The 25,955-nt window shown below is 41.7% G+C and overlaps 1 protein-coding gene across 2 annotated transcripts in view; it reads right to left on the bottom strand.

Annotated features, from left to right (window-relative positions):
- Positions 1-25,955, bottom strand: part of pipox (pipecolic acid oxidase) — a 65,831-nt gene that overhangs the window by 27,627 nt on the left and 12,249 nt on the right. For both annotated transcript variants that reach the window (XM_072589691.1, XM_072589692.1), the window contains exons 2-3: positions 21,540-21,688; positions 7,554-7,767 (exon numbers count right to left, since the gene is read on the bottom strand). In XM_072589691.1, coding sequence (XP_072445792.1) covers positions 7,554-7,767; positions 21,540-21,688 — 363 coding nt within the window. The remainder of the gene's footprint in view (positions 1-7,553; positions 7,768-21,539; positions 21,689-25,955) is intronic.

The following is a 25,955-nucleotide window of genomic DNA, read 5'->3' as shown; positions in this document are numbered from 1 at the left end:
TCGTAACCCACACTTTGCCAGGAGGTGGCAGTACACTGGGTTTTCTTCTCCAACTACTAAGTTTTAACTAATTAGGCCAATAATACTTTAACTATAAACATGTACAACTGCAATCTAAAAGCTTGTCCAATCCTTTAGTACACTTCTCCCACCCCTCAGTGGACGGCCTTCAACCTTCCCCATACCCAGAGATCATGGAGTTTGTTCTCTTACCTTGACATCTCAGAAGGAAAAGCCAGTAAAATGTTTGAATGAGACATACTAGTCTGATTGGTCTTATATACTTCCACGTGGGGTTCCAGTATGACCAGTACATTAATTTCCAAAAGATTACTTTTAAATTGGTTTTCCCATCCAGCATTAATGCATTTGTGGAATCACAGAAATGTTCTGATGCAGAATGAGACCATTCAGTCTATCATTGCACACATCCCAGTGCACCGCTGAAGAATTCCTAATATCCAGTTGAGGCATTCAACTTGCAATTCCTTACACCGTATCGAGTTGGACCTCTTGCTTCTTCTTTCTCGCGCTATGGTATTTTTGTAACCCTTTGTCCTCATACTTTCTTGTCTGCCAAGTCCTCCCCACAAACCAGACTTGATCTGAAAACTGCAATTAACTCCGTTTGCTATACCATAGGAGCTTGGTTGGTCCTCTCACCAATACGAGGTTCAGTTGCTGTCACTACCTTCACCACCCCCCAACCCACACCAACACTGCGAGAGCCAGCAGCTCTTAAATCCAGCTCTGACATCAAACAAAAGGTAGTTCAGGCAGCTTAATGCAATCACGTTAACTCGGATTGGTGCTGATGTATGGGGGGAAATATGTTAGTTCTTATTCTGGATTGAATCAGCAGCAAGAGCATCAATCAATGGCTGCTTAGATGCCACAGAACAATAAATTTTATTATTCAAAACAATGTTTTTTCTGAGTTTGTTTTAATGATTGTTTGGAATGAAGTGTTTTGACAACAGCATTGGAGGGCAAGCTTCATTCTCTTAAACATTCTTCACCTAACCCTCAACTTTCCAACTATTGTTTGACCTGAACAACACAACCCAAGCCCTTCTCACAAAAGAGGAAAACCAGGAGACTCACTTTGTAACAGCTAGTGACTGAAGGACTCCATCAGTAGATCTTCCATTGCACACTCTCCCTGTTCCCCTATGCTTGGCTTTGGGATGTCTAACCTAGCAGAAACTCTAGAACATAGAGGTCAAGGGAGGAGGCAAGAGACGTTTCATACAGTCTGGTCATTGCCTTCATATAAATACACATCTCTGGACAATAAGAAAACAATGCTTTCAGCACTGCCTCAGAATCTGTTGCTATACAAAACATTGCAACCTGTACTTTTAGGTTGGAATTCCTCATTACATATTAAGTGTTAACAGGTGTCGACTTCACAAAATGAAGCCTTGAGCACCAGAAGTTTTTCAACATTAAATCTCTATCAACAATAGCTTCAACCAACCTAATTTCAGAATGCATTGAAAAGTTGAAAAAAAAGATCTGGCCAAACTGTTTATTTTGGATAAGGTCTGGCATATATTCTTTAATAGTTTAATAGAAGCAGCAATATGTGGTGCCTGATCTTTATTATGCTCTGCCTGGCTGATCAAGAGTTAAGTCAGTCCGTATCCTTACTGGAAAAAGTGGAATCCTGATGAAAATGTACAATGAACAGTAGAAAAATCAATCATTGTTTAGATACTTACTCACTGCATGAACCAAACAGTATCTTGATGGTGAATAAATCAATACATTGTGTTGAGGTTAATCTCTAGTCTTATTTAAAATGATAAGACTCCTGTAAGTCTAGCTGACCAATTTTAAAACAAACACAGTACTAATTTACTCACTTGTGCATGCCTATGTGAAAATTATGTTTGTCATTGCAAAGTTGGTAAAACTAACCTTTTGATTTCTCAGCAGCACTGAACCATTAATGAAAAAATAGTTGCCAACAAATTAAAGGAAATGGATAAACATTAACCTCCCACAAACTACTAAACAAATCTTAGCCTATTAACCTTTCTATCTGTGATACTATTTTTAAATGAACAGAGGACTGAATTGCACCATATGTGAATATGAAGTTTTATAATAGGGTTATGTTTTAAATTGTCTCCTTTAATTCAAGTAAAATGGAATAGTGGGAAGCCACATGTTCTGTCCAAGGATGAACCTAATTGACGTAGGTGCATAGGGGATTGCGGCCCTAGGGTCAAGTCCAACTGAAATGTGGAGAAAGTGAGGACAACAGATGCTGGAGATCAGAGACATAAAGTGTGGTGTTGGAAAAGCACAGCCGGTCAGGCAGCATCCCAGGAGCAGGACAGTCGATGTTTCAAGCATAACCTCTTCTACAGTCATGTGATTCCTGATGAAGAGCTTATGCCCAAAATGTCAACTCCCCTGCTCCTCAGATGCTGACTGACCGGCTGTGCTTTTCCACCACCACACTTTTTGACTTCAACTGAAATGTGTCAGATTTAAGACCAGAATACAAAAGGAGATGCAAATATTCTTGTTGCTTGCAGATTTACTGACTGAAAGACCCTGAATTGATGCAGAATGTGAAAGAGAGAGAGAGACAGACAGACAGACAGACAGACCGTAGCAGGGTTGGTCACTTTATGGGAAATTAAAGGAGGTATCCTTCCTGTATTTTAATGTATTAGTTGCCTACCAAGTAATGTTTAATTTGTTATTTTTACAATTACAGTAAGACTTTGAAAATGCAAAATCCTATCGCGTGGTCCATTGAGTTGGACACTAGGAATTGAACTCTCTCTTTAAAAGTATTGAAACTCTGTGGGGACCATAATAGCTTCTGCGTTTGTTATTTTGTTTGTTTCTAGTTTCCTCTTCAGTCATTATTTCTTTCCCTTGCTGTCTGAATTCTGTCCATTCTTGTTAAAAAGAAGTATATGCAATGTTAAGATTTGCCATCTGAGGTAGTTTGGGTTGAGGTTAGGAATAGGAGAGGTGAGGTCACCCAGTTAGGAGTCTTTTACAGGCCTCCTAATAGTCCTAGAATCGTTGAAGAAAGGATTGCGAAGATGATTCAGGAGAAGAGTGACAGTAATAGGGTGATTGTTATGGGAGACTTTAACTTTCCTGATATTGATTGGGAAAGCTATAGCTCAAGTTCGTTAGATGGGTCAGTGTTTGTGCAATGTGTGCAGGAGAGTTTCCTGACACAATATGTAGATAAGCCAACAAGAGGTGAGGCCATACTGGATTTGGTTCTGGGTAACGAACCAGGCCAGGTATTAGAACTAGGGGTAGGTGAGCACTTTGGGGACAGTGACCACAATTCGGTGATTTTTACTCTAGTGATGGAGAGGGATAAGTGTGTACTACAGGGCAAGAGTTATAGCTGGGGGCAGGGAAATTATGATGCGTTGAGGCATGACTTAGGATGTGTGGATTGGAAAAGTAGATTCCAAGGCAAGAGCGTAATTGATATGTGGAACTTGTTCAAGGAGCAACTATTGAGTGTCGTTGATAAGTACGTACCTATCAGGCAGGGAGGAAAGGGTCGTGTGAGGGAGCCGTGGTTTAATAAGGAGTTGGAATCCCTTGTTAAATGGAAGAGGGCGGCCTTTGTAAAGATGAGGCGTGAAGGTTCAATAGGGGCGATTGAGAGTTATAAGGTAGCCCGGAAGGACCTGAAGAGAGAGCTAAGAGCAGCAAGGAGGGGACATGAAAGGTGCTTAGTTGGTAGGATTAGGGAAAACCCTAAGGCTTTCTATAGGTATGTTAGGAATAAAAGAATGACTAGGGAAGGAATAGGTCCAATCAAGGATAGTAATGGGAAGTTGCGTGTGGAGGCTGAAGAGATTGGGGAGGCGCTGAATGAATACTTTTCGTCAGTATTCACTCAGGAACAGGACATTGTTGTCGATATGAATACTGAGGCACGAATAAGTAGAATGGATGGCTTTGAGATATGTAGAGAAGAGGTGTTGGAAATTCTGGCAAGGGTGAAAATAGATAAGTCCCCTGGGCCTGATGGCATTTATCCCAGGATTCTCTGGGAAGCAAGGGAGGAGATTGCAGAGCCATTGGCCTTGATTTTTGTGTCCTCTTTGTCGACAGGAGTAGTGCCAGAGGACTGGAGGCTAGCAAACGTGGTTCCCTTGTTCAAGAAGGGGAGTAGGGATAATCCTAGTAACTATAGGCCAGTGAGTCTCACTTCTGTTGTGGGCAAAGTCTTAGAGAGAATTGTAAGGGATAGGATTTATGCACATCTGGATAAGAATGATGTGATCAAGGATAGTCAGCATGGTTTTGTGAAGGGCAGGTCGTGCCTCACAAACCTTATTGAATTCTTTGAGAAGGTGACTAAGGAGGTAGATGAGGGGAAAGCGGTAGATGTGGTATATATGGATTTTAGTAAGGCGTTTGATAAGGTCCCCCATGGTAGGCTACTGCAGAAAATACAGAGATATGGCATTGAGGGTGAGTTGGAGGTTTGGATTAGGAATTGGCTCTCTGGAAGAAGACAGAGGGTAGTAGTTGATGGCAAAGGTTCATCTTGGAGTGCCGTCACTAGCGGTGTTCCGCAAGGATCTGTTTTGGGACCATTGCTGTTTGTCATTTTTATAAATGACCTGGAGGAAGGGTTAGAAGGTTGGGTGAGCAAGTTTGCGGATGATACGAAAGTCGGAGGAGTTGTAGACAGTGAGGAAGGATATGGCAGGTTACAGCGGGATATAGAGAAGCTGCAGAGCTGGGCAGAAAGGTGGCAAATGGAGTTCAATGTAGCTAAGTGTGAAGTGATTCACTTTGGTAAGAGTAATAAAAAGATGGATTACTGTGCTAATGGTAGACTACTTGGTAGTGTGGAAGAGCAGAGGGATCTTGGTGTCCATGTACACAGATCTCTGAAAGTTGCCACCCAGGTAAATAGTGCAGTGAAGAAGGCATATGGCGTACTGGCTTTTATTGGTAGAGGAATTGAGTTCCGGAGTCCTGAGGTCATGCTGCAGTTGTATAAGACTCTGGTGCGGCCGCATCTGGAATATTGTGTGCAGTTTTGGTCGCCATACTATAGGAAGGATGTGGAGGCACTGGAACAGGTGCAGAGGAAGTTTACCAGGATGTTGCCTGGTATGGTAGGAAAATCCTATGAGGAAAGGCTGAGGCACTTGGGGTTGTTTTCATTGGAGAAAAGAAGGTTTAGGGGTGATTTGATAGAGGTGTACAAGATGATTAGGGGGTTAGATAGGGTTGACAGTGAGAACCTTTTTCCACGTATGGAGTCAGCTATTACAAGGGGGCATAGCTTTAAATTAAGGGGGGGTAGATATAGGACTGATGTTAGGGGTAGGTTCTTCACTCAGCGAGTCGTAAGTTCATGGAATGCCCTGCCAGTAGCAGTAGTGGACTCTCCCTCTTTATGGGTATTTAAGCGGGCATTGGATAGGTATATGGAGGATAGTGGGTTAGTGTAGGTTAGGTGGGCTTTGATCGGCGCAACATCGAGGGCTGAAGGGCCTGTACTGCGCTGTATTCTTCTATGTTCTATGTTCTATGTTAGTTTCTAATCTAGTTTTCTTAATATTGGACAATGTTTCACTACATTCCCCGGTTTCGCCATATTTGCGTGATATCCCGATTCTCCTTGGGACTCCACTAGAAGTGTGCACAAGCCTCTATATATTTTAAGGCAAAAAGTCACGAGATGCACAAATTGTTTTAAAAAATGATGTTCCACAAAGGTTTCTTCAAACACATGTGCCCTGAGGTGACCTGACCCTGCTCAATCACCTCCAGATTCTGAATGCTCATTACGGACAGGGATGCTGTTCCAGAGAATGGGACATCTTCCATTTCAGATATTCTGGCTGGATTTTAACACCCCAAAATAGGTGTGTTGGGGGCGAGGTCAGGAGCTAAAATTCTACCCACCTATTTTGCAATTTAATGGAAGTGGGACTGGTAGCAGCTTAGCAATTTACTTGGTTATGATGAGTCTGGTCTGACCTTAGTTGACCTGTTTAACCATGTGACAGGAAAGCCAGTAGCTGACAGAAGGGGGGGGGGACAGCTTCAGGGAGAAGGTGAGCACTTTTACAAGCCCCCTGCGAGATGAAAGAGTGCTTCTTTTTAGCTAGTCAAGCGGGTTCTGCCAGTTTTTCAGAAGAAGTCATATCATGACTCAAAATGTAAATTATTTTTCTCTTTCCACAGATGCTGCCAGACCTGTTGAGTTTCTCCAGCATTTTAATGTATCTATTTCTGACAGAATAAAAGCAAAATTCTGTGAATTCTAGCAATGAAGTAGCTCTGCCTTTCATACTGAACTGAATCAGGTCTGCAGACAGACAGGAGCCTCCAAAGCAAGTGTGCAGTGGTCCTTTGTGAGGCCTTGAGTATCAGGAATACTCCTTCCAGCACCACAAATTGGTTCTCTCCTCCTGACCACACCTGCATGATCTCCTGAAACCTACTCCTTGTGACTGGTCTGTGAGCATTCCAATAGAGACAGTAATTACCTTTAATTACCAAGCATTCTCTTCCAGACAACTAATAACCAAGGCCCAAGAACAAAAGCATTCCAAACTTAGGCCATAAGTGAATGTGCTTAACTTGTTCTGCTGCCTCATCTCAATGTCAGGAAGGAGTGAAGGAAGAGTAATTTTCTGCGTTTTTCTACTCAAGGCAAATTGGGTCCAAAGAGAGTTTTAGAATGTGAATGATATAAAATCTTAGTGAATGCAAAATAGAATCTTAGCATGTTTCCATACTAAGATACACACACTAATAACTAAGTCATAAGTATCTAAATTAATTCATAAGTATACACTTGTGTAGAACATAGTTACTGCTGAATTAGTATTGAATCATCACCTGAATAAGTTTACAGGAGATCAATATCAAACAGTTGCTGTGCAGAATACTTCAGGGTAACGCCTGTTTAGCTAAAGCAGATGAATTTTACTTTGGAGACTGCTAATAAGATTATCTCATGAATCCATAGTAATGGGATAAGGAAACAGTCCAATAACTGTGACAAATCTCAGAAGGCTATTCAATTGTATCCTGTGTTTTATATTATATTAGAGGATAGTGATTGCTTCCCATGGTGATTCATTGGATAGAGTGAGGGTGAATTGTATTGGTGAGTTTGAGAGATTTTGGATATATATCCACCAAAGGAATTGATCAAAAGGTATCATATTTCCTTGACACCCAGGTAAACTACAACTGGCATGTTTGAACCTTGTACTACTAAATTCCCATGATATTCCTTCTTCTCATTTGTATTCTGTCGCTGTCCCAGTATCATGAAGTCTGATTAGAGTTGGAAATTGTGGTATGAAACAATGCTCAAACCATGCAAGGTAGGCAGGTGAATTCACTAAACAAAAGCCACAAAAATGCTCAAGAAAACATAATCACCAGACAGTGCCTAATTAGAGAAATGTCACCACTATGAGCAGAATGGTCTGATTCTGCTTGATTTTTGATTATGTTCAAACAGTGGGAATGATCTTAGCTGATTTAGTATCCTGTGAAAGACTGTACATTACCTGGACAGACTTCAATGCTCGATCAGCATACAAGGTCCCAGCTGATTTATCAAGAACAGCAGATTCTTCTTTTGGAAGGTTTACTGCTGGAAATCTCCTTGAAAGTTCTTCAGATGTGAAACTCTCCATTGGAATCTGGTTGTTGACCAATGTTGACTTCATGGCTTGAAATTCTGGGTTCCCTTCTTTGCCTAGAACCAACAAACCTGTTTGTCTTCAGATAAACACAAGATTAGTCACATTATAACAGAAGTGTTCATTTGTCTTCTTTACTTGAACATTAGCCTGATAATGCCAGTACAACTAAAGCAGAAGTTTCTTGTTCTCCTCTTTGTTTTTAAGAGGATGTTGATGCTTGCTGGTGTACAGTTGCAGGCAACATAGATTCTTGACCCAAGTGTTGACTCTTCATATCAGAGTCTCCATTGTGCGTGCTAATGGAATTGAAAGGTCAATGATCTTAGCCAGTGATCAAACTGACACTTTCGGGCAAGTGATGAATAAATGATAGATTAATTTCATTAATTTTAATAGAATTTCCCTATTGCAGTAGAGAGATGTTACCCTATGTGAGATCAGCTAGCAGCAGACACTGGGGATTAAACCTGGGAACCTTTTCAGTTGCACTGCATCAACCATTCAATCCTTTAACTAGCTGAGGCATTAGGGGAGCTTTGGGTACATTTGATTTGCTTCCTGTTCTATTCCTCATCCACTCATTTAGTGTGCAGACTGCCTGGAGGAAAAAGTGGGGTTGGTATTCTTTCTTGGCAACTTCAACTAAGTCTTCCAGGTGGAATTGCCTGGTTTCACCCATGGCCTTATTCAGCCCTCAAAAGTCCTTGCTGGATATTTTTTTTCTCTCTGGTTCCAGTGGCTTAAGATGGGAATACCTAATCACAGAGGAAAGAAAAAATTGTGGAGAGCCCTTTACTACTCTTTAAAGCAGAGCTGTATTGATAGCAGCTATGAATATTTGTTCAGTACAGCATCCATCAGGGCAGAAGCAGGAAGGCAATAAGTCTGAACATATCATACTGCCTGCTGTTCAGTAAAACCAATATTGGCACTGGCTAAGTTTTCTTTGAGAAAGGTTAGCTAACAAGGAGAGAAAGGAATCATATCGGGTGTCAAAACAGAGAAAGCAATTTATGAATGCAATGTGAATGCGGTATGAATTGACTGAAGGTGATAAAAAAATTAGTCAGGATATTTACACCCAAACTCAGTATGAAGATTTTTAAAATTGCATCTATGTCTTAATTGATATAAATTTGGAGGAGCCGGTGTTGGACTCGGGTGGACAAAGTTAAGAATCACGTAACACCAGGTTGTAGTCCAACAGGTTTATTCGGAGGCACTAGCTTTTGGAGTGCTGCTTCATCACAACCACCTGATGAAGGAACATCGCTCCGAAAGCTAGTGCTGTCAAATAAACCTGTTGGGCTATAACCTGGTGTTGTGTGATTCTTAACTGACATACTGCTATGTAGGACGAGAACATAAAACATGGCCTAAAACAGGCAAAATAAGAAATGGTCTGGCATTTTGAGTTTACATTATGATGAGCCGTAACACAAAACATTTGAGATTTCAGGAACAAATTCATCATATCAGTGCAGAAAACAAGAACTTTAATCCATTGTTGTTTGTCACAGATCCATTTTGGATAAAGAGTTGTTTGCACCTGACAGAGAGATGGAGAGGTCTTCACTGTGGCATGCTTCATTTAGGATTAGATTAGATTAGTTTAGATTAGATTCCCTCCAGTGTGGAAAAAGGCCCTTCGGCTCAACAAGTCCACACCGACCCTCCGAAGAGTGACCCACCCAGAACCATTCCCCTACTCCCTAGTAATGCATCTATCACTATGGGCAATTTAGCATGACCAGTTCACCTGACCTGCACACCTTTGGACTGTGTGAGGAAACCTGGGGCACCCAGAGGAAACCCACACAGACACAGGGAGAATGTGCAAATTCCACGCAGACAGTCGTACGAGGCTGGAATCGAACCAGGGTAACCAATCACATTTTAACCACTAAGCCACCGTGCCACCCTTTATGACATTCACCAATTGATTCCATTGACACAAGTATTAAATTGAATAAAATTCTATGCACCATCCCCTCCATATTCACACCTAACCCGAGCCTTGCGGAAATATTTGTGTTGCCACCACTGCCTTTTGCTAACTTTCTCATCTGTCCATCCATCTTACTGCAGTAAAAGATTGCTCGATAATTAACAGCCATCTACAACATGAGTCAAGCTTTAATTAAACTTAGCCCATTTAAAATGTTCCTGTGAGGGTTTTTAGATTTAGATTACATTACAGTGTGGAAACAGGCCCTTCGGCCCAACAAGTCCACACACCGACCCACCACCCACCCATACCCCTACATTTACCCCTTACCTAACACTACAGGCAATTTTAGCATGGCCAATTCACCTGACCTGCACATCTTTGGACTGTGGGAGGAAACCGGAGCACCCGGAGGAAACCCACGCAGACACGGGGAGAACGTGCAAACTCCACACAGTCAGTCGCCTGAGGCGGGAATTGAACCGGGTCTCTGGCGCTGTGAGGCAGCAGTGCTAACCACTGTGCCACCGTGCCACCCATATGGACACTCATCACTGACATCAAAGAAAAATGTCCACAAAAATTTAGCTATCATGTTAGCAAGAATTTCATCTTTCTTTCCTGCATTTTCTGTCGGGAATCTTGGTCATCCAGCAACCACAATATTATTCGTAACCAATCATATTGTCATCTACGAGAAAATATCAAACTAGAAAGAAAAAGGCACCAAATTTAAAATTTACACAGTGGAATAAATTCTTTGGCCTTAAATGGGATAAAGCTAGAAATAGAAATATCATAAATAGACTTATGATGTACATTTTAATTATCATGAGAGAGGAATGTGACCTTTCATGATTATAAAATTAAGCTTCCGTGGCCACCAAGGCTGTACAGCAGTAACCCTGAAGTCAGGACAATATTAAAAGCCCAGTTACAGCTTATTCAACCCGGCATACCTTTTTCAATGGGGAGAAGTTTAATGAAGATTAAAATCCCACCACAACAGTCTGAAAGGATTCAAATCCCACCACTACTGAATGACCTGGACAGAGTCAACGTTGGGAAGATGTTTCCAATGGTAGGAAAGTCTAGGACCCAACGGCACAGCCTTAGAGCAATTGGAGGATCTCTTAGAATGGAGAGAGAGAAGGGAAAACTTCTTCAGCCAGAGAGTGGTGAATCGATGGAATTCATTTCCACAGAAGGCTGTGGTAGCCAAGTCATTGAGTATACCTAAAACAGAGATATATAGGTTCTTGATTGTCAAGGGTTACAGGGAGAAGGCAGGAGTATGGAATTGAGAAATTTATCAGCCATGATTGAATGGCAGAGCAGACTCAATGAGCTGAATGACCTAATTTCTGCTCCTTTGTCTTATGGTCACTAAGTGGAATTTAATGTTAATTAATATATCTGGACTACAAAGATAGTTGCAGTAATGGTGACCAATTATTATTTGTCTTTAAAAACCCATCTGGTTCACTTAACATCCTTTACAGTGTTGGATGACCAGCCATGCTCATATTGACTAGCCTACTCCTGTTCCTATTTTCTATGCTTCAGAAGGAATTCTGCCATCATCACCTTGTCTGAAAATTGGACATAAAAACAGAAAATGCTGGGGTGGTTCTGTCAGAGGGTCACTGATTAGAACCCTCTTTTTCTACGTACTGCAAGCTCTGCTCAACCTATCCAGCATTGTCTATGTCCATTCTAAAACCTGCTGCCCAGATGAGGCACCATGTGACCAAGGTGGACAAATTACTGCTTTACCTAGGTTTAGTTTAATTTCTTGGCTTTTGTCTGTGTTGTCAATTGTAAAGCCCAGGGTCCCATGTGTGTTATTAAGTGCTTTGTCAATTTATTCTACCATCTTCAAAGATTTCCGCTGGAGCTCCCTTGGGTCTCTTTTATCTTACACCTCCTTTATATTTGTATATTTAACAGGTACTTTCTTCCCTTGATTGTACTACCACAGTGGCTCAGTAGTTAGCACTGCTACCTCACAGCACCAGGGTCCCAGGTTCAGGCGACTGTCTGTGTGGAGTTTGCACATTCTCCCCATGTCTACGTGGGTTTCCTCTGGGTGCTCTGGTTTCCTCCCACAGTCCAAAGATGTGCAGGTTAGGTGAATTGGCCATGCTAAAGTTGCCCATAGTGTTATGTTCATTAGTCACAGGGAAATGGGTCTGGGTGGGTTACTCGTCAGTGTGGACTTGTAGGGTCAAAGGGCCTGTTTCCACACTGTAGGGAATCTAATCTAATCTAATCAAATCAACATTACCTCAAACTGCTCAGCACTGACTTTCACATGTCATGGTCTCACCCATGTTACCTATCTAACCGCCCTGGATGGCTATTTTCCTCAGAGTACCTTTCAGAGACATGGATAAGATAAATAGACAAGGTCTTTCCCATGGAGTAGGGGAGTCCAGAACTTAAGGTGAGAGGGGAAAGATTTAAAAGGGACCTAAGGGGCAAATTTTTCCACACAGAGGGTGGTGCATGTATGGAATGAGCTTGCAGAGGAAGTGGTTTAAAAGGTATCTGGATGGGTATATGAGTAGGAAGGGTAGAGAGATATGGGCCAAATGTTGTCAAGTGGAACGAGATTAATTTAGGATATCTGGTCAGTATGAACGAGTTGGAGCAGGGGGTCTGTTTCCGTGCTGTACATTTCTATGACTTTAAACTTGAGAGTCGGGGTGGGGAAGGGAAAGCAACAGCAAGTATGGAGTCAAGTAGAAAGATAAGCAGCAGGTTAGCGTGTGTGCAGGGTTTAAGTTCAAGGCAGACTAGGAATAAAGTAAAAAGGAAGGATAACTTAGGATATATTACTGGAGATGATGGAAATCATGAGGATAAGAAAATTAGCATTAAGGTGCTTTACCTGATGCTCATAGTATTTGTAACAATAGATTAATTAACAGCACAAATCATCCTGAATGATTATGATGTGATAGGCATCACAGAGACGTGGTTGCAGAGGGTTCAGGACTGGCACTTAAACATCCAAGGATTTACAACTTATCGAAAAGACAGGGAAGTGGATACAGGGGGTGTGTTGCCTTGTTAGTTAAGAATGAAATTAAATCTATGGCACTGAATGACATAGGGTCAGATGATGTGGAGTCTGGGTGGGTGGAGTTGAGGAACCACAAAGGCAAAAAAACCGTAATGGGAGTTATGTACAAACCTCCCAGCAGTGGTCAAGACCAGGGGCGCAAGATGTACCAGGAAATAAATAGGGCATGTCAGAAGGACAAGGTCATGATGATCATGGGAAACTTCAATATCCAAATGGACTGGGGTGAATTATGTTGCTGGTGGATCCAAAAAAAAAAGGGAATTCATGGAATGCTTACAGAATGGCTTTTTGGAACAGCTGGTGATGGAGGCCAGAAGGGAGCAGTTTATTCTGGACTTAGTGCGATGTAACGAGCTAGACTTTCTTCCCTTGATCGGACTACCATGTGGAAGCAGCGATCATAATATGGTAGAATTCAGTCTGCAGTTTGAAAGAGAAAAGGCAAAATTGAATGTAATGGTGTTAGAGTTAAATAAAAGGTAATTATCGGGGCATGAGAGAGGAAAATCGACTGGAAGCAGAGCCTAGTGGGGAAGACAGTAGAGCAACAATGGCAGGAGTTCTGGGTGTAATTGAGGACAAAGTACAGAGGTTCATCCCAAAGAAAAGAAAAATTAAAGGGCGAGGGGTGGGGGGGGGCGGGGGAAGTGGAATTAGACAGCCATGGCTGACAAAGGAAGTCAGGATACTGGATTAGTGGTGCTGGAAGAGCACAGCAGTTCAGGCAGCATCCAACGAGCAGCGAAATCGACGTTTCGGGCAAAAGCCCTTCATCAGGAATAAAGGTAGTGAGCCTGAAGCATGGAGAGATAAGCTAGAGGAGGGTGGGGGTGGGGAGAGAGTAGCATAGAGTACAATGGGTGAGTGGGGGAGGAGATGAAGGTGATAGGTCAAGGAGGAGAGGGTGGAGTGGATAGGTGGAAAAGAAGATAGGCAGGTCGGACAAGTCCAGACAAGTCATGGGGACAGTTACTGAGCTGGAAGTTTGAAACTAGGATGAGGTGGGGGAAGGGGAAATGAGGAAGCCCTCCAATCCCTCTGCTCCAATCCCAACCCAGCCCTCCAATCCCTCTGCTCCAATCCCAACCTCACCATTAAGCCAGCGGATAAAGGGGGCGCAGTGGTAGTCTGGCACACTGACCTCTACACCGCTGAAGCCAAACGCCAACTTGAGGACACCTCTTCCTACTGCTCCCTCGACCATGACCCCACCCCCCATCACCAAACCATCATCTCCCAGACCATACAGAACCTCATCACCTCAGGAGATCTCCCACCCACAACTTCCAACCTCATAGTTCGGGAACCCTGCACTGCCCGGTTCTACCTCCTTCCCAAGATCCACAAGCCTGACCACTCTGGCCGACCCATTGTCTCAGCATGCTCCTGCCCCACTGAACTCATCTCTACCTACCTTGACACTGTCCTATCCCCCCTAGTCCAGGAACTCCCCACATACGTTCGAGACACCACCCACGCCCTCCACCTCCTCCAAGACTTCCGTTTCCCCGGCCCCCAACGCCTTATCTTCACCATGGATATCCAATCCCTCTACACCTCCATTCGCCATGACCAGGGCCTCCAAGCCCTCCGTTTTTTCCTCTCCAGACGTCCCCAACAGTACCCTTCCACTGACACTCTCATTCGTTTGGCCGAACTGGTCCTCACCCTTAACAATTTCTCCTTTGAATCCTCCCACTTCCTCCATACCAAAGGCATAGCCATGGGCACATGTATGGCCCCCAGCTATGCCTGTCTCTATGTTGGCTATGTAGAACAGTTGATCTTCCGTAATTACACCGGCACCACTCCCCACCTCTTCCTCCGCTACATTGATGACTGCATTGGCGCCACCTCGTGCTCCCGCGAGGAGGTTGAGCAATTCATCAACTTCACCAACACATTCCACCCTGACCTTAAATTTACCTGGACCATCTCTGACACCTCGCTCCCCTTCCTGGACCTCTCCATCTCCATTAGTGACGACCGACTTGACACTGACATTTTTTTACAAACCCACCAACTCCCATAGCTACCTGGATTACACCTCTTCCCACCCTATCTCTTGCAAAAATGCCATTCCGTATTCCCAATTTCTCCGCCTCCGCCGTATCTGCTCCCAGGAGGACCAGTTCCGCCATAGAACACACCAGATGGCCTCCTTCTTTAGAGACCGCAATTTCCCTTCCCACGTGGTTAAAGATGCCCTCCAACGCATCTCGTCCACATCCCGCACCTCCGCCCTCAGACCCCACCCCTCCAACCGTAACAAGGACAGAACGCCCCTGGTGCTCACCTTCCACCCTACCAACCTTCGCATCAACCAAATCATCCGCCGACATTTCCGCCACCTCCAAAAAGATCCTACCACCAGGGATATATGTCCCTCCCCACCCCTTTCCGCCTTCCGCAAAGACTGTTCCCTCCGTGACTACCTGGTCAGGTCTACACCCCCCTACAACCCACCCTCCCATCCTGGCACTTTCCCCTGCCACCGCAGGAACTGTAAAACCTGTGCCCACACCTCCTCCCTCACCTCTATCCAAGGCCCTAAAGGAGCCTTCCACATCCATCAAAGTTTTACTTACACATCCACTAATATCATTTTTTGTATCCGTTGCTCCCGATGTGGTCTCTTCTACATTGGGGAGACTGGGCGCCTCCTAGCAGAGCGCTTTAGGGAACATCTCCGAGACACCCGCACCAATCAACCAAACCGCCCCGTGGCCCAACATTTCAACTCCCCCTTCCACTCTGCCGAGGACATGGAGGTCCTGGGCCTCCTTCACCGCCGCTCCCTCACCACCAGACGCCTGGAGGAAGAACGCCTCATCTTCCGCCTCGGAACACTTCAACCCCAGGGCATCAATGTGGACTTCAACAGCTTCCTCATTTCCCCTTCCCCCACCTCATCCTCGTTTCAAACTTCCAGCTCAGTAACTGTCTCCTTGACTTGTCCGGACTTGTCCGACCTGCCTATCTTCTTTTCCACCTACCTACTCCACCCTCTCCTCCTTGACCTATCACCTTCATCTCCTCCCCCACTCACCCATTGCACTCTATGCTACTCTCTCCCCACCCCCACCCTCCTCTAGCTTATCTCTCCATGCTTCAGGCTCACTGCATTTATTCCTGATGAAGGGCTTTTGCCCGAAACGTTGATTTCGCTGCTCGTTGGATGCTGCCTGAACTGCTGTGCTCTTCCAGCACCACTAATCCAGTATTTGGTTTTCAGCATCTGCAGTCATTGTTTTTACCAAAGGAAGTCAGGAACTGTATCATAGAAAAAGAGAGAGTCTATAAAGTGGCTGAGAGCACTGGGAAATCAGATGATTGGGAAGACTACGAAAACAGAGGAAAACAAAGAGAGAAATAAGGATGGAGTGGATCAAATATGAAGGTAAGCTAGCCAGTAATATTAGAAATTATAGTAAAAGTTTCTTTGAATACATTAAAAACAAACGAGAGGCAAAAGTAGAAATTGGGCCGCTCCAAATTGATGCAGGAAAGCTCATGATGGGAGTTAAAGAAATAGCTGAAGAACTTAATAAATACTTTGTGTCAGTCTTCACAGGAGACATGAGTAATATCCCAACAATTAAAGAGAGTCAAGGGGCTTAGTTGAGTATTTGTGGCCATTACAAAGGAGAAAGTGCTAGAAAAGCTAAAAGGTCTAAAAATTGACAAATCTCCTGGCCCCGATGGGCTACATCCTAGAATTCTGAGGGAGGTGGCTGAAGAAATAGAGGAGGCGTTGGTTGTAATCTTTCAAAAATCACTGGAGTCAGGGAAAGTCCCAGATGATTGCAAAGTCACTGTTGTAACCCTCTTGTTCAAGAAAGGATCAAGACAAAAGATGGAAAATTATAGGACGATTAACCTAACCTCAGTTGTAGGTAAAATTCTAGAATCCATTGTTAAGGATGAGATTTGTAAATTCTTCGAAGTGCAGGGTTGGATTAGAACAAGTCAGTATGGATTTCATAATGGAGGTCATGCCTGTTAGAATTCTTTGAAGAGGTAACAAGTAGGTTAGATCAGGGAAACCCAGTCGATGTTATCTACCTAGATTTCCAAAAGACCTTTGATAAGGTGCCTCACGGGAGGCTGCTGAGTAAGGTGAGGGCCCATGGTGTACGAGGTGAGTGACTGGCATGGATTGAGGATTGGCTGTCTGACAGAAGGCAGAGAGTTGGGATAAAAGGTTCTTTTTCAGAATGGCAGCTAGTGACAAGTTGTGGCTCGCAGGGTTCAGTGTTGAGGCTGCAGTTGTTTACTTTATATATTAGTGAGCTGGGTGAGGGGACTGAGAGCATTCTGGCAAAGTTCGCCAATGATACAAAGTTGGGCCGACAGGCAGGTAGTTCTGAGGAGGTGGGGAGGCTGCAGAAAGATTTAGACAGTTTAGGAGAGTGGTCTAAGAAATGGCTGATGAAATTCAACGTGAGCAAATGCGAGGTCTTGCACTTTGGAAACAGGAATACAGGCATGGACTATTTTCTAAATGGTGAGAAAATTCATAAAGTCAAAGTACAAAGGGATCTGGGAGTGCTAGTCCAGGATTCTCTAAAGGTTGACTTGCAGGTTGAGTTTGTGGTTAAGAAAGCAAATGTAATGTTGTCATTTATCTCAAGAGGGTTGGAATGTAAAAGCAGCGATGTGCTACTGAGACTTTATAAAGCTCTGGTTAGGCCCCATTTGGAGTACTGTATCCAGTTCTGGGCCCCACACCTCAGGAAGGGCATACTGGCACTGGAGCATGTCCAGAGAAGATTCACACGGATGATCCCTGGAATGGTAGGGCTAACATGTGATGAACAGCTGAGGGTCCTGGGATTGTATTCATTACGGTTTAGAAGGTTGAGGGGAGATCTAATAGAAACTTACAAGATAATGCATGGCCTAGAAAGGGCGGATGCTGGGAATTTGTCTCCCTTAGGCGGGCAGACTAGGACCCATGGGCACAGCCTTAGAATTAGAGGGGCTCTGTTTAGAATGGAAATGAGGAGACATTTCTTCAGTCAGAGAGTGGTGGGCCTGCGGAATTCATTGCCACGGAGCACGGTGGAGGCCGGGATGTTAAATGTCTTTAAGCAAAGATTGATAAATCCTTGGTCTCGCAGGGAATTAAGCGCTATGGCAGAGTGCGGGGAAGTGGTGTTGAAATGCCCATCAGACATGATTGAATGGCGGAGTGGACTCAATGGGCCGAATGGCCTTACTTCCACTCCTATTGTCTTATGGTCTACTCTCTGACTCTAATTGACTTCACTAGATAGGAAATGGACCATGGTGTGCAATAGACACCTGAGCTGCCAACCAGGTTTTTAATGTCCAGAATTAATTACATTAACATCTACCTAGTACCTTATAAATACGTCATTTATAAATACGCCAATGATACCTCCCCAACCTTAACTTCAATGAGCTCTATGTCTTTTTGTGAGCAGGTAACATATTGGGAGGTGAATTATAATGTGAAGAAATGCACTTTAATTAAAAAAAACAGAAATGTACAGCATTTCTTCAACAGTAAGAGGTTCAGAAATGCTGAACTTCAAAAAGACTTGGTGCCCTTGTTCATGAATCACTGAAAATTACAGGAGTCCAACAAGCAATGAAGATGATAAATGCCATGTGGCCTTTTGTTACAACAGGAACCTTTGGTGAAACTACATCTGGAAAACTGTGTACTGTCTTGGCCTCTGCAACAAAGGCTCAACAGGCTAATCTCTGTCATGGGGGGCATTGTCCTATGAGCATAACTTAAATAAAATAGATCCCTCAATTCATGGGCCAGATAGCCCGGTCCTCTCCTCATGATACTGGTGAACCGAATGGTTTTTACAACACTTGATGGCAGTTTTACAGTCATCATTACTGAAACTATCTTTAAGTTCCTGATTGAATTCACTGAACTTAAATTCCACCAGCTGCTATGGACAGAGCAGAGCTAATGACCCTAGAGCATTAACCTTGGTTTACGGATTACTAGCTCGGTGGCATTACCATTAAATCACAATCTTCCACTCACAAGCACGTGTCTCCTAACCAGCATAAAATGTATATTGGTCTCAATATCTGAGGCACTCACTTCAACCTACAGTTGATTAATATAGCATTGTAGAACTAGGGGATGGGGATAGGTATACCAATACTTAGAAAGAAATATTGTGCAGAGACTATGCTGGCAGTTCCTGTGATTTTGACTAATGTCCCTTTATTTGGGAGTCTGAAACTGTTTAATGAATGCAATTCAAAGCAAGTCAAAATTCTGTTAAGAGTATTACTTTTCTGTGGTGTACAATGAATAATGCAGCCCCGACTGCAACTGTAGAAATCCTACAAACACAATTACTGAAGATAAGTACTGAACAGTGAGATAGCAGACAAACTTAATTAACCAGGGGAATTGAACAATACTGGTGGTGTAGCTGCATAATTAGAAAACATGGGGTTTATTTTGTAGGTCCCTTGCAATACCAGCTGCCATTACAGGATGTATTTCTCTGGAATCAATGAGCATCTACCTACTCCTGTGAGATAACATGGTGTCCATGAGAAATTTATTTCTGGTCTGTTGTATGTCAAGCAGCCTTGGGTGTTTGTGACTGCAAGTTGAACTGTTCTGAGCTTTTTGAAAGAATTTTTAAAAAATGAAACCCCAATTTATTGAAAACTCACGAAGTATACTCTCAAAATACATTAAAAAGCTATTTAAGTGGGGATTCAAAGGGTTTTACCTACTTAAATTTTAGCCTCAGTTGTTAACATGAAAGAAATCTATTCACGAGGAACTCACATTCTGGTACATGATTAATATTTTCAACAGAGAATTTAATAGAACGTGAACAGTTACTACTTTCTACAGAGTGAACAATAGTGATTTAAGTAATGCATCAAGCAGAAAGTGAATAAATTTATTATTTCCAGCCTGATGTAGCCTATTTAAAATAAAAAAATAAATTTACAGCTAACATAAACAAATTTTAAAAATGTTAAAGGCTGTTGGCTGAAAAGAATGAGTTTTCCATTCTTATTTTACAGAAACACTTACTCATCAATATTCAGATTGGCTACATGGTATAATATGGTGCAATATAGAAATAAACAAAAAAAAAGTACAAATAGAACAGCTAAGATTAACTCAGAAACTCACTGAGCAATAGTATGTGACTCAGTTGGTTTGACTAGAACCTACTCCAAATTAGTATGATCTGCATTCTTCAGAGGAAAAGGAACTAACTTCTAAATTGCTCAAAACATAATTGAATAAAGGAATGCGAATCATAGGACTATATTTGCCCGGACTAGAGAACATATTTTCCAACAACAAACATTGTGAAATGATTGAAGGAGAAAATCTATTATATTTTCATATTTCAATGCAGAATTTCTTGCCAAAAATGTTTCTGTAAGGTTAAAACCACTTGTGCAGCCACTTCTTGCTGTGCATATGTGGTTGGTGTCTGATTTGCCCTATATTAACAGTTAGCCTCACTAATAAGCCTACCTCAAAATTCAGACAGTCCAATTTTGATTTTTGCCATGTTTATATTGCATCATGTTTTTGTTCAGTGATGCTATCTCATGGTGAACAAAATTGATAATGCCTTTGCTTCCAGTGAACTGGGATCCTCAGCAGAATGCCCCAAACTCTTATCAGGTTGACTTTTTAAAATTTATTATGTGTTTCAAAAATCACACAAAGTTTAAGCTGCAGTGAACACATTAGCATAGTTTTGAGAAGGGAGGATCTACAACTATTCTTCAGACCCATACATACTTTCACTTCATTCATTCAAACTAATTTCAATTAAGTACATCCATACACGAGGTTTGGCAAGATAGTGAATTTGCATTTGTAACAATAGTCACTACACTCCAAATGTCATTTTATTTTAAAGTTAACTACTTTGAGAAGTAATAAATTTGAAGTACAGAAAGACTGTCTATTAATAGTTCACAGCTGATTCCATTATAATTATGATCTTATTTAAACATCAGTGAAAACTATATGTACTAAGTCCAACTGATTATCTGATGCATTATTGTCATTTGAGTAGAGGGCGTGACCCACTCCTTGTTTCTTGTATTCATTTACATGTCTACGGCGCATCTATGTCCTTCCTAGTCCTTCTACACTAAGAAAGACCGAAACATACCAGGATCCATTTCAAAAGCTAGAACTGTAAATAAATCCATCTAGCCATGTGCACAGCAAGTGTTACGGTCAAGTATAGGATTGCTCCATTTTTAGACCTGACACAAGCAATTTCTATGCTGGTTTACTGTTTTTATGGCTGAGGACAGAACTGTTGTCTTTAAGGAGACAAGGAGTTCTAACTGCAAAGTAAATTTAGGTTGTAACATTTTCCTCATTCCAACCAAAGAAAACTACAAACTGAAGTCATTAACCTGTAGATCAGCAACCTTGGAGTGCAATCCAGCAAAGCTTCATGTGAATAAACAGTAAAAGGGGGAATTTGTATTTAATACTTTAAAAATGAACAAAGTCACAAATCCCACACACACAGAACAAGTCAAAAATTAAGGCTGTAGACAGTTCTTGAAAGAAATAATGTGATACTGAATCTGTCAGATATCAACAGGCCATACTGTGCAGTGAGATTTGCCAGAAAAGTACCGTAATAGAAAAGTTTAGCGCCATTTAACCCTTGCAATGCCTTTTCCCCTATTATACCCTGAAAAGCTCATTTTCCTATTTTAAAAAATCTGCTGAATAATTTCAAACATTTTGTTTTATTTCTGAAATGCCCCAATCTGGGAATATTTGGCACTTATTTACCTGAATAGTTCAACATTAGCTTCAGCTTCCAGTTGCTTCCAGAGTTGGAAGCATTCAGTCATCATCTCTGTGTAATAAGGTTTGGAGTAGCTTTTCCGGATAATCCGAGTTTGCCCATGAGAACTTCCACGGGAATGTGGCAGGATAAACTGGAAGTAGGGAGATAAATCCACACAAGAATAAAGAGTTGGTTTTTTAAAAAAATATATAGTTATCAGATCAAAATGGAAAATAGATACCTCTAACTAAATTTGGGGTGACTGCAGGTTATAAGTTAAATCAATTGCTCATTCAAATCTATTCCTCAGAGCACAATACCACAACACACAGTTTAGAGAATAGTTGTGGATTACCACACCAAGCATGAAAGCATGTTGATATTTTTAAAGTAGAGCAGAGTAGAACAAACATGTTTACATTATATGATCGTTCTTGTTGGCATGTAAAACTTACAAATGCTGCACTTTTACAATAATACATTATGCGGTTGAAATGTTTTCATATTCTCCAATAGGGATGGAAGTGGTAACTGTTGAGAGTCAACAGCCACCAGGGTTATGGAACAAGCTGACACGAGAAAGCTTTTGGACAAGCATCATGCAGTGAAGAGTTCTCAATAAACAAAAGTCTCCTGAAATTACAGCCGTTTCATTTATACGATAGTTTCAGGAGGAATTGGCCTTCTGTTTCAGCACATTAATGTCCCTTGTGTCGCGATTTTTGTCTTGGACACATCCACAGGAAAAATAAGGAGCATTTAGGACTGAGATGAGGAGAAATTTAATCATTCAGAGGGTTGTGAATCTTCAGAATTCTCTGGCCCAGTTCCTGAGGAGGTTCAGTCACTGAACATGTTTAAAACAAAGATTGATAAATACTACATATTTAAAAAAAATCAAGGAATTTGGGGATAGTGCAGGAAAATTGTGTTGACCTAAAAGATCTACCTTGAACAGGTTTAAAGGGCTGGATAGCTTACTCCTGCTCCTCTTTCCTATATTATGTTAAAACAATTTTAATTTTAACACTGAGCTCTGGTAACCTTGTAGTTCCCACATCAATCCATTCTGTTGACTCCTGGACAGATTATATCCAGTTCAGGTGGGCACAACATACTTACAGAATTCTGGTCCACAGTCATCCAGGGATCCCACTGGACTCCTGTGAGCACTAAATCCTTCATAATTTTTAATTCTCTTACAGCTTTGTCAGTCATCATAGTGATGTCCAGCTAAGCTTGGAATATGGCAAATTGAATTATATACTGCACTGTTACAAGATGTGTGAAGATTGTGTGGTGTGAATAATTTGCAATAGGGATAGGAGTGATAAATAATGCAGTTTTTAAAAAGTAACTAAGTTTGTCAACTTTCTCTTACAGAATATTGTAAAACCTTAAAACTATTGCAACAATTTAAATACTAACATACATCTGGTGCAAATCATCTTCCAAAAACTAACAATCTTTTCAAAATATGCTTCATTTCTTATGTGCTTTATCCATCCAGCTTTTAAACATTGCCGGCACATTTCAGGAATGTTACATTTTCACAACCTTTAACTGTGCAAACGTAAGCTGTTAAATGTTCAGCAATTCATATAGGTAGCTTTTGTGGGTGATTAAAGATGTTATAAGTAAATGAAACTTAGAAAATACATCATTCATCTTAAACTTTTTTTTGAAAAGTGGTGAAACACCAACATCAATAAACAGAGTGCTGCTCTCTGTTAGCCACGATAAAAATGTAGGCATTGATTGAAGTTTGTACTGGTCCCCATGTGACTGGATCAAAATGATCCAGAGACATAAAATGATTTAGGCTTGACACCCCTGACACATACAGCTACGATGAAACATTGTTATTGGCTTGTGCTTCCTGACAAATCTCTAAAGGACATAATGGCTTCTGAAAATTCACTGAAATACATCTAAGAATTACTTTTAAATCAGATATCTAGATAGAGGGTTCGTCAGAAGCATTGATAGTAATATTCCCTGAAGTGATGGGGTGAAATTGGGTCTATTTACTTGTGTTAAATATAAATGTTTGGCAATATTTTCCCGAGTGGATGGAAAAGAGAAACTGAAGCGATGAAAATTCTGCCATTGCTTCACTACTGCATGCATGGTCCAATTTCACTCTTACTGTTCTAAACAAATGAAACTTTTCATGGAATTAACCACCCTCAAATCATATGAGACGATTCTGGAATTGTGCTTAAATTCCTGCTCCTATAGGCTGTCTATATGAGGAATTGTAGCACATACCATTGAGCTGTATTGAGGAACTGAAGCAAACCTCATGATGCCCACATAAAACAAAGAACTGCAGATGTTGGAGTCTGCAACAAAAACAAAACTTGCAGGAGAAACTCAGCAGGTCTGTCAGTATCTGTAGAAAGAAAACAAAGTTAATATGCTTCTGATGATTTGAAATGTTAACTCTGTTTTGTTCCCATAGAGGTTGCTAGAATCACAGGGTGTTTAGAGTGATCAAATTAGGTTTATACAAATGCTGGTGTCTTCATGTAATAAAACAAAAACATGACTGCCACTATTTAGTATGACAAACATTGATAACGTTAATAACTTTTGAGGGGAAATTTTATAATAACTTATTGTTACAATTTTTAAAATCATATTATAATCAGGGAGAATATATAATGTAAGATGACAGGTGTTGTTTAGTTTTGTTTTAGGTAATCAGTAGGTTACAATGAATTCACAAAACTCACATGTTTGCATTTGGCAAGAACATGGAGTAGAGCTAATAATTTGCAAATGATGGGTTTGAGTTTTAGCTGTGCTGTTGGGAGACATCTGCCAAAAGGGATAATGAGCAACTTTGAGACAGACCCATTGAACTCTAACAATTGACAATGGATTGGCACTGACAGATGCCAGGAAAAGGGTAACTACCTCCCAGCACTGACATTGGTTTTGAGTTGTTCATGGTGGGTAGAGAAAATAGCAAAAAAGGATAAACGCTATGGACCCTTCCTTAAAACAAAAGGTAACAGATTAAAAATGGTATTCATAAACTGCTGCCATTTCCCATGTGTGTGAATGTTTCTGGATATTTGTAAAAGAATAGAGACAAGCACAAAACAAATTAAAACAGCTGGCTGGATGTATTCATTCTGAAGCCACCAATCTGACATGTAAGTCACTGTGAAATACAATATTGACCATCATTATTTTCTTCACCACGTACTCTGCACAACGGGAGACAGCTCAATTGGTTAGATGGTGAGATGGTTCAGAATAACAATGTTGATTCAAACACTATTCCAGCGGTAGTAGACTTGAGACCTGCCTCCTCTGCTGGTCACTGAGAAGAGGCAGCAATGGGAAATCACTATTGGCAACAAAGTGGCCAAGAAACCAGCTCAGGATGAAGCATCAGCAAATGGTGAGGCAAGGACCTGCCTTCAGGCAGAGCACACGTGGTGTAAATCTACACAAAAGGTCCGCTCCCAAGATCAAGTATATCTTTTGAACTGCCCAACAGGTCACCTCTTGCTTTCCCCCTTTTCACTGTGGAGAAACACTTTGTATTTTGTAACCACAAGAACGTAACCACAAGACGCAGCAGCAAATTAATACCAAATCAATACTCTGAAATTTGTATGATTTTCAATGAGAATCTTGCTATGGGATTGTTTGATCGACAGCATTTTAGATCAATTTGAATGTGAAATTATTTTTTCTAGCTCCTGTACTGAAACCAGCAGCAGCAGACCTGGAGAAGGGGAATGGTATGAATCTTTTTGAATGTTTGTGTGCAGAAAGAGCTGGTGGCCATAATGTTAGGAGTTGTAGTGCTACCTCTGGAAAGACACAGTCGATTTGTGAATTGTCTTGGGGACATACTGGAAGTGACAGCTAACGTAGGGCCATGGAGATTGTAGCACTGATGATCATTAAGGCACTGCAAAACATTTTGACTGCAGGCAACTGCTGAAGCCCTCTTGTTTCTAGCCATCCTCTGACATCAGTGTTTACTCCCTTGTCATGCTACACGTTCTTGCCAAATTGTGGTTCTGTTCTGCAGAGCAAAGCTGTGCAGTACTCAGAGAGTCATTGTCATTTGAAAATCTCTCAGTGACCCAGCAGGTCTGGTCCAGCAGTGCAATCATCTCCCTGGTTTTCTCAGGGAGAAGTCTAGCTGGTCATTGGATCTGCTTGTCGGTCAGAGTTTTGACAGGAGAATCAACGTTTCAGGCATAAGCCCTTCATCAGGAATGAAGGGCTAATGCCTGAAACATCAATTCTCCTGCTCTTCAGATGCTGCCTGACCTGCTATGCTTTTCCAGCACCGCACTCTCGACTCTGATCTCCAGCATCTGCAGTCCTCACTTACTCCTAAAGAGATATGAGTCAAGCTAATGCAAAGAGTAAGCAAGCCAAAAACA

This window comes from Chiloscyllium punctatum, chromosome 19 (assembly GCF_047496795.1).
Source record: "Chiloscyllium punctatum isolate Juve2018m chromosome 19, sChiPun1.3, whole genome shotgun sequence".
Taxonomy (NCBI): Eukaryota; Metazoa; Chordata; class Chondrichthyes; order Orectolobiformes; family Hemiscylliidae; genus Chiloscyllium; species Chiloscyllium punctatum.
Note: the sequence above shows the minus strand (reverse complement) of the source record. Positions and strands in the feature narration are given on the sequence as shown.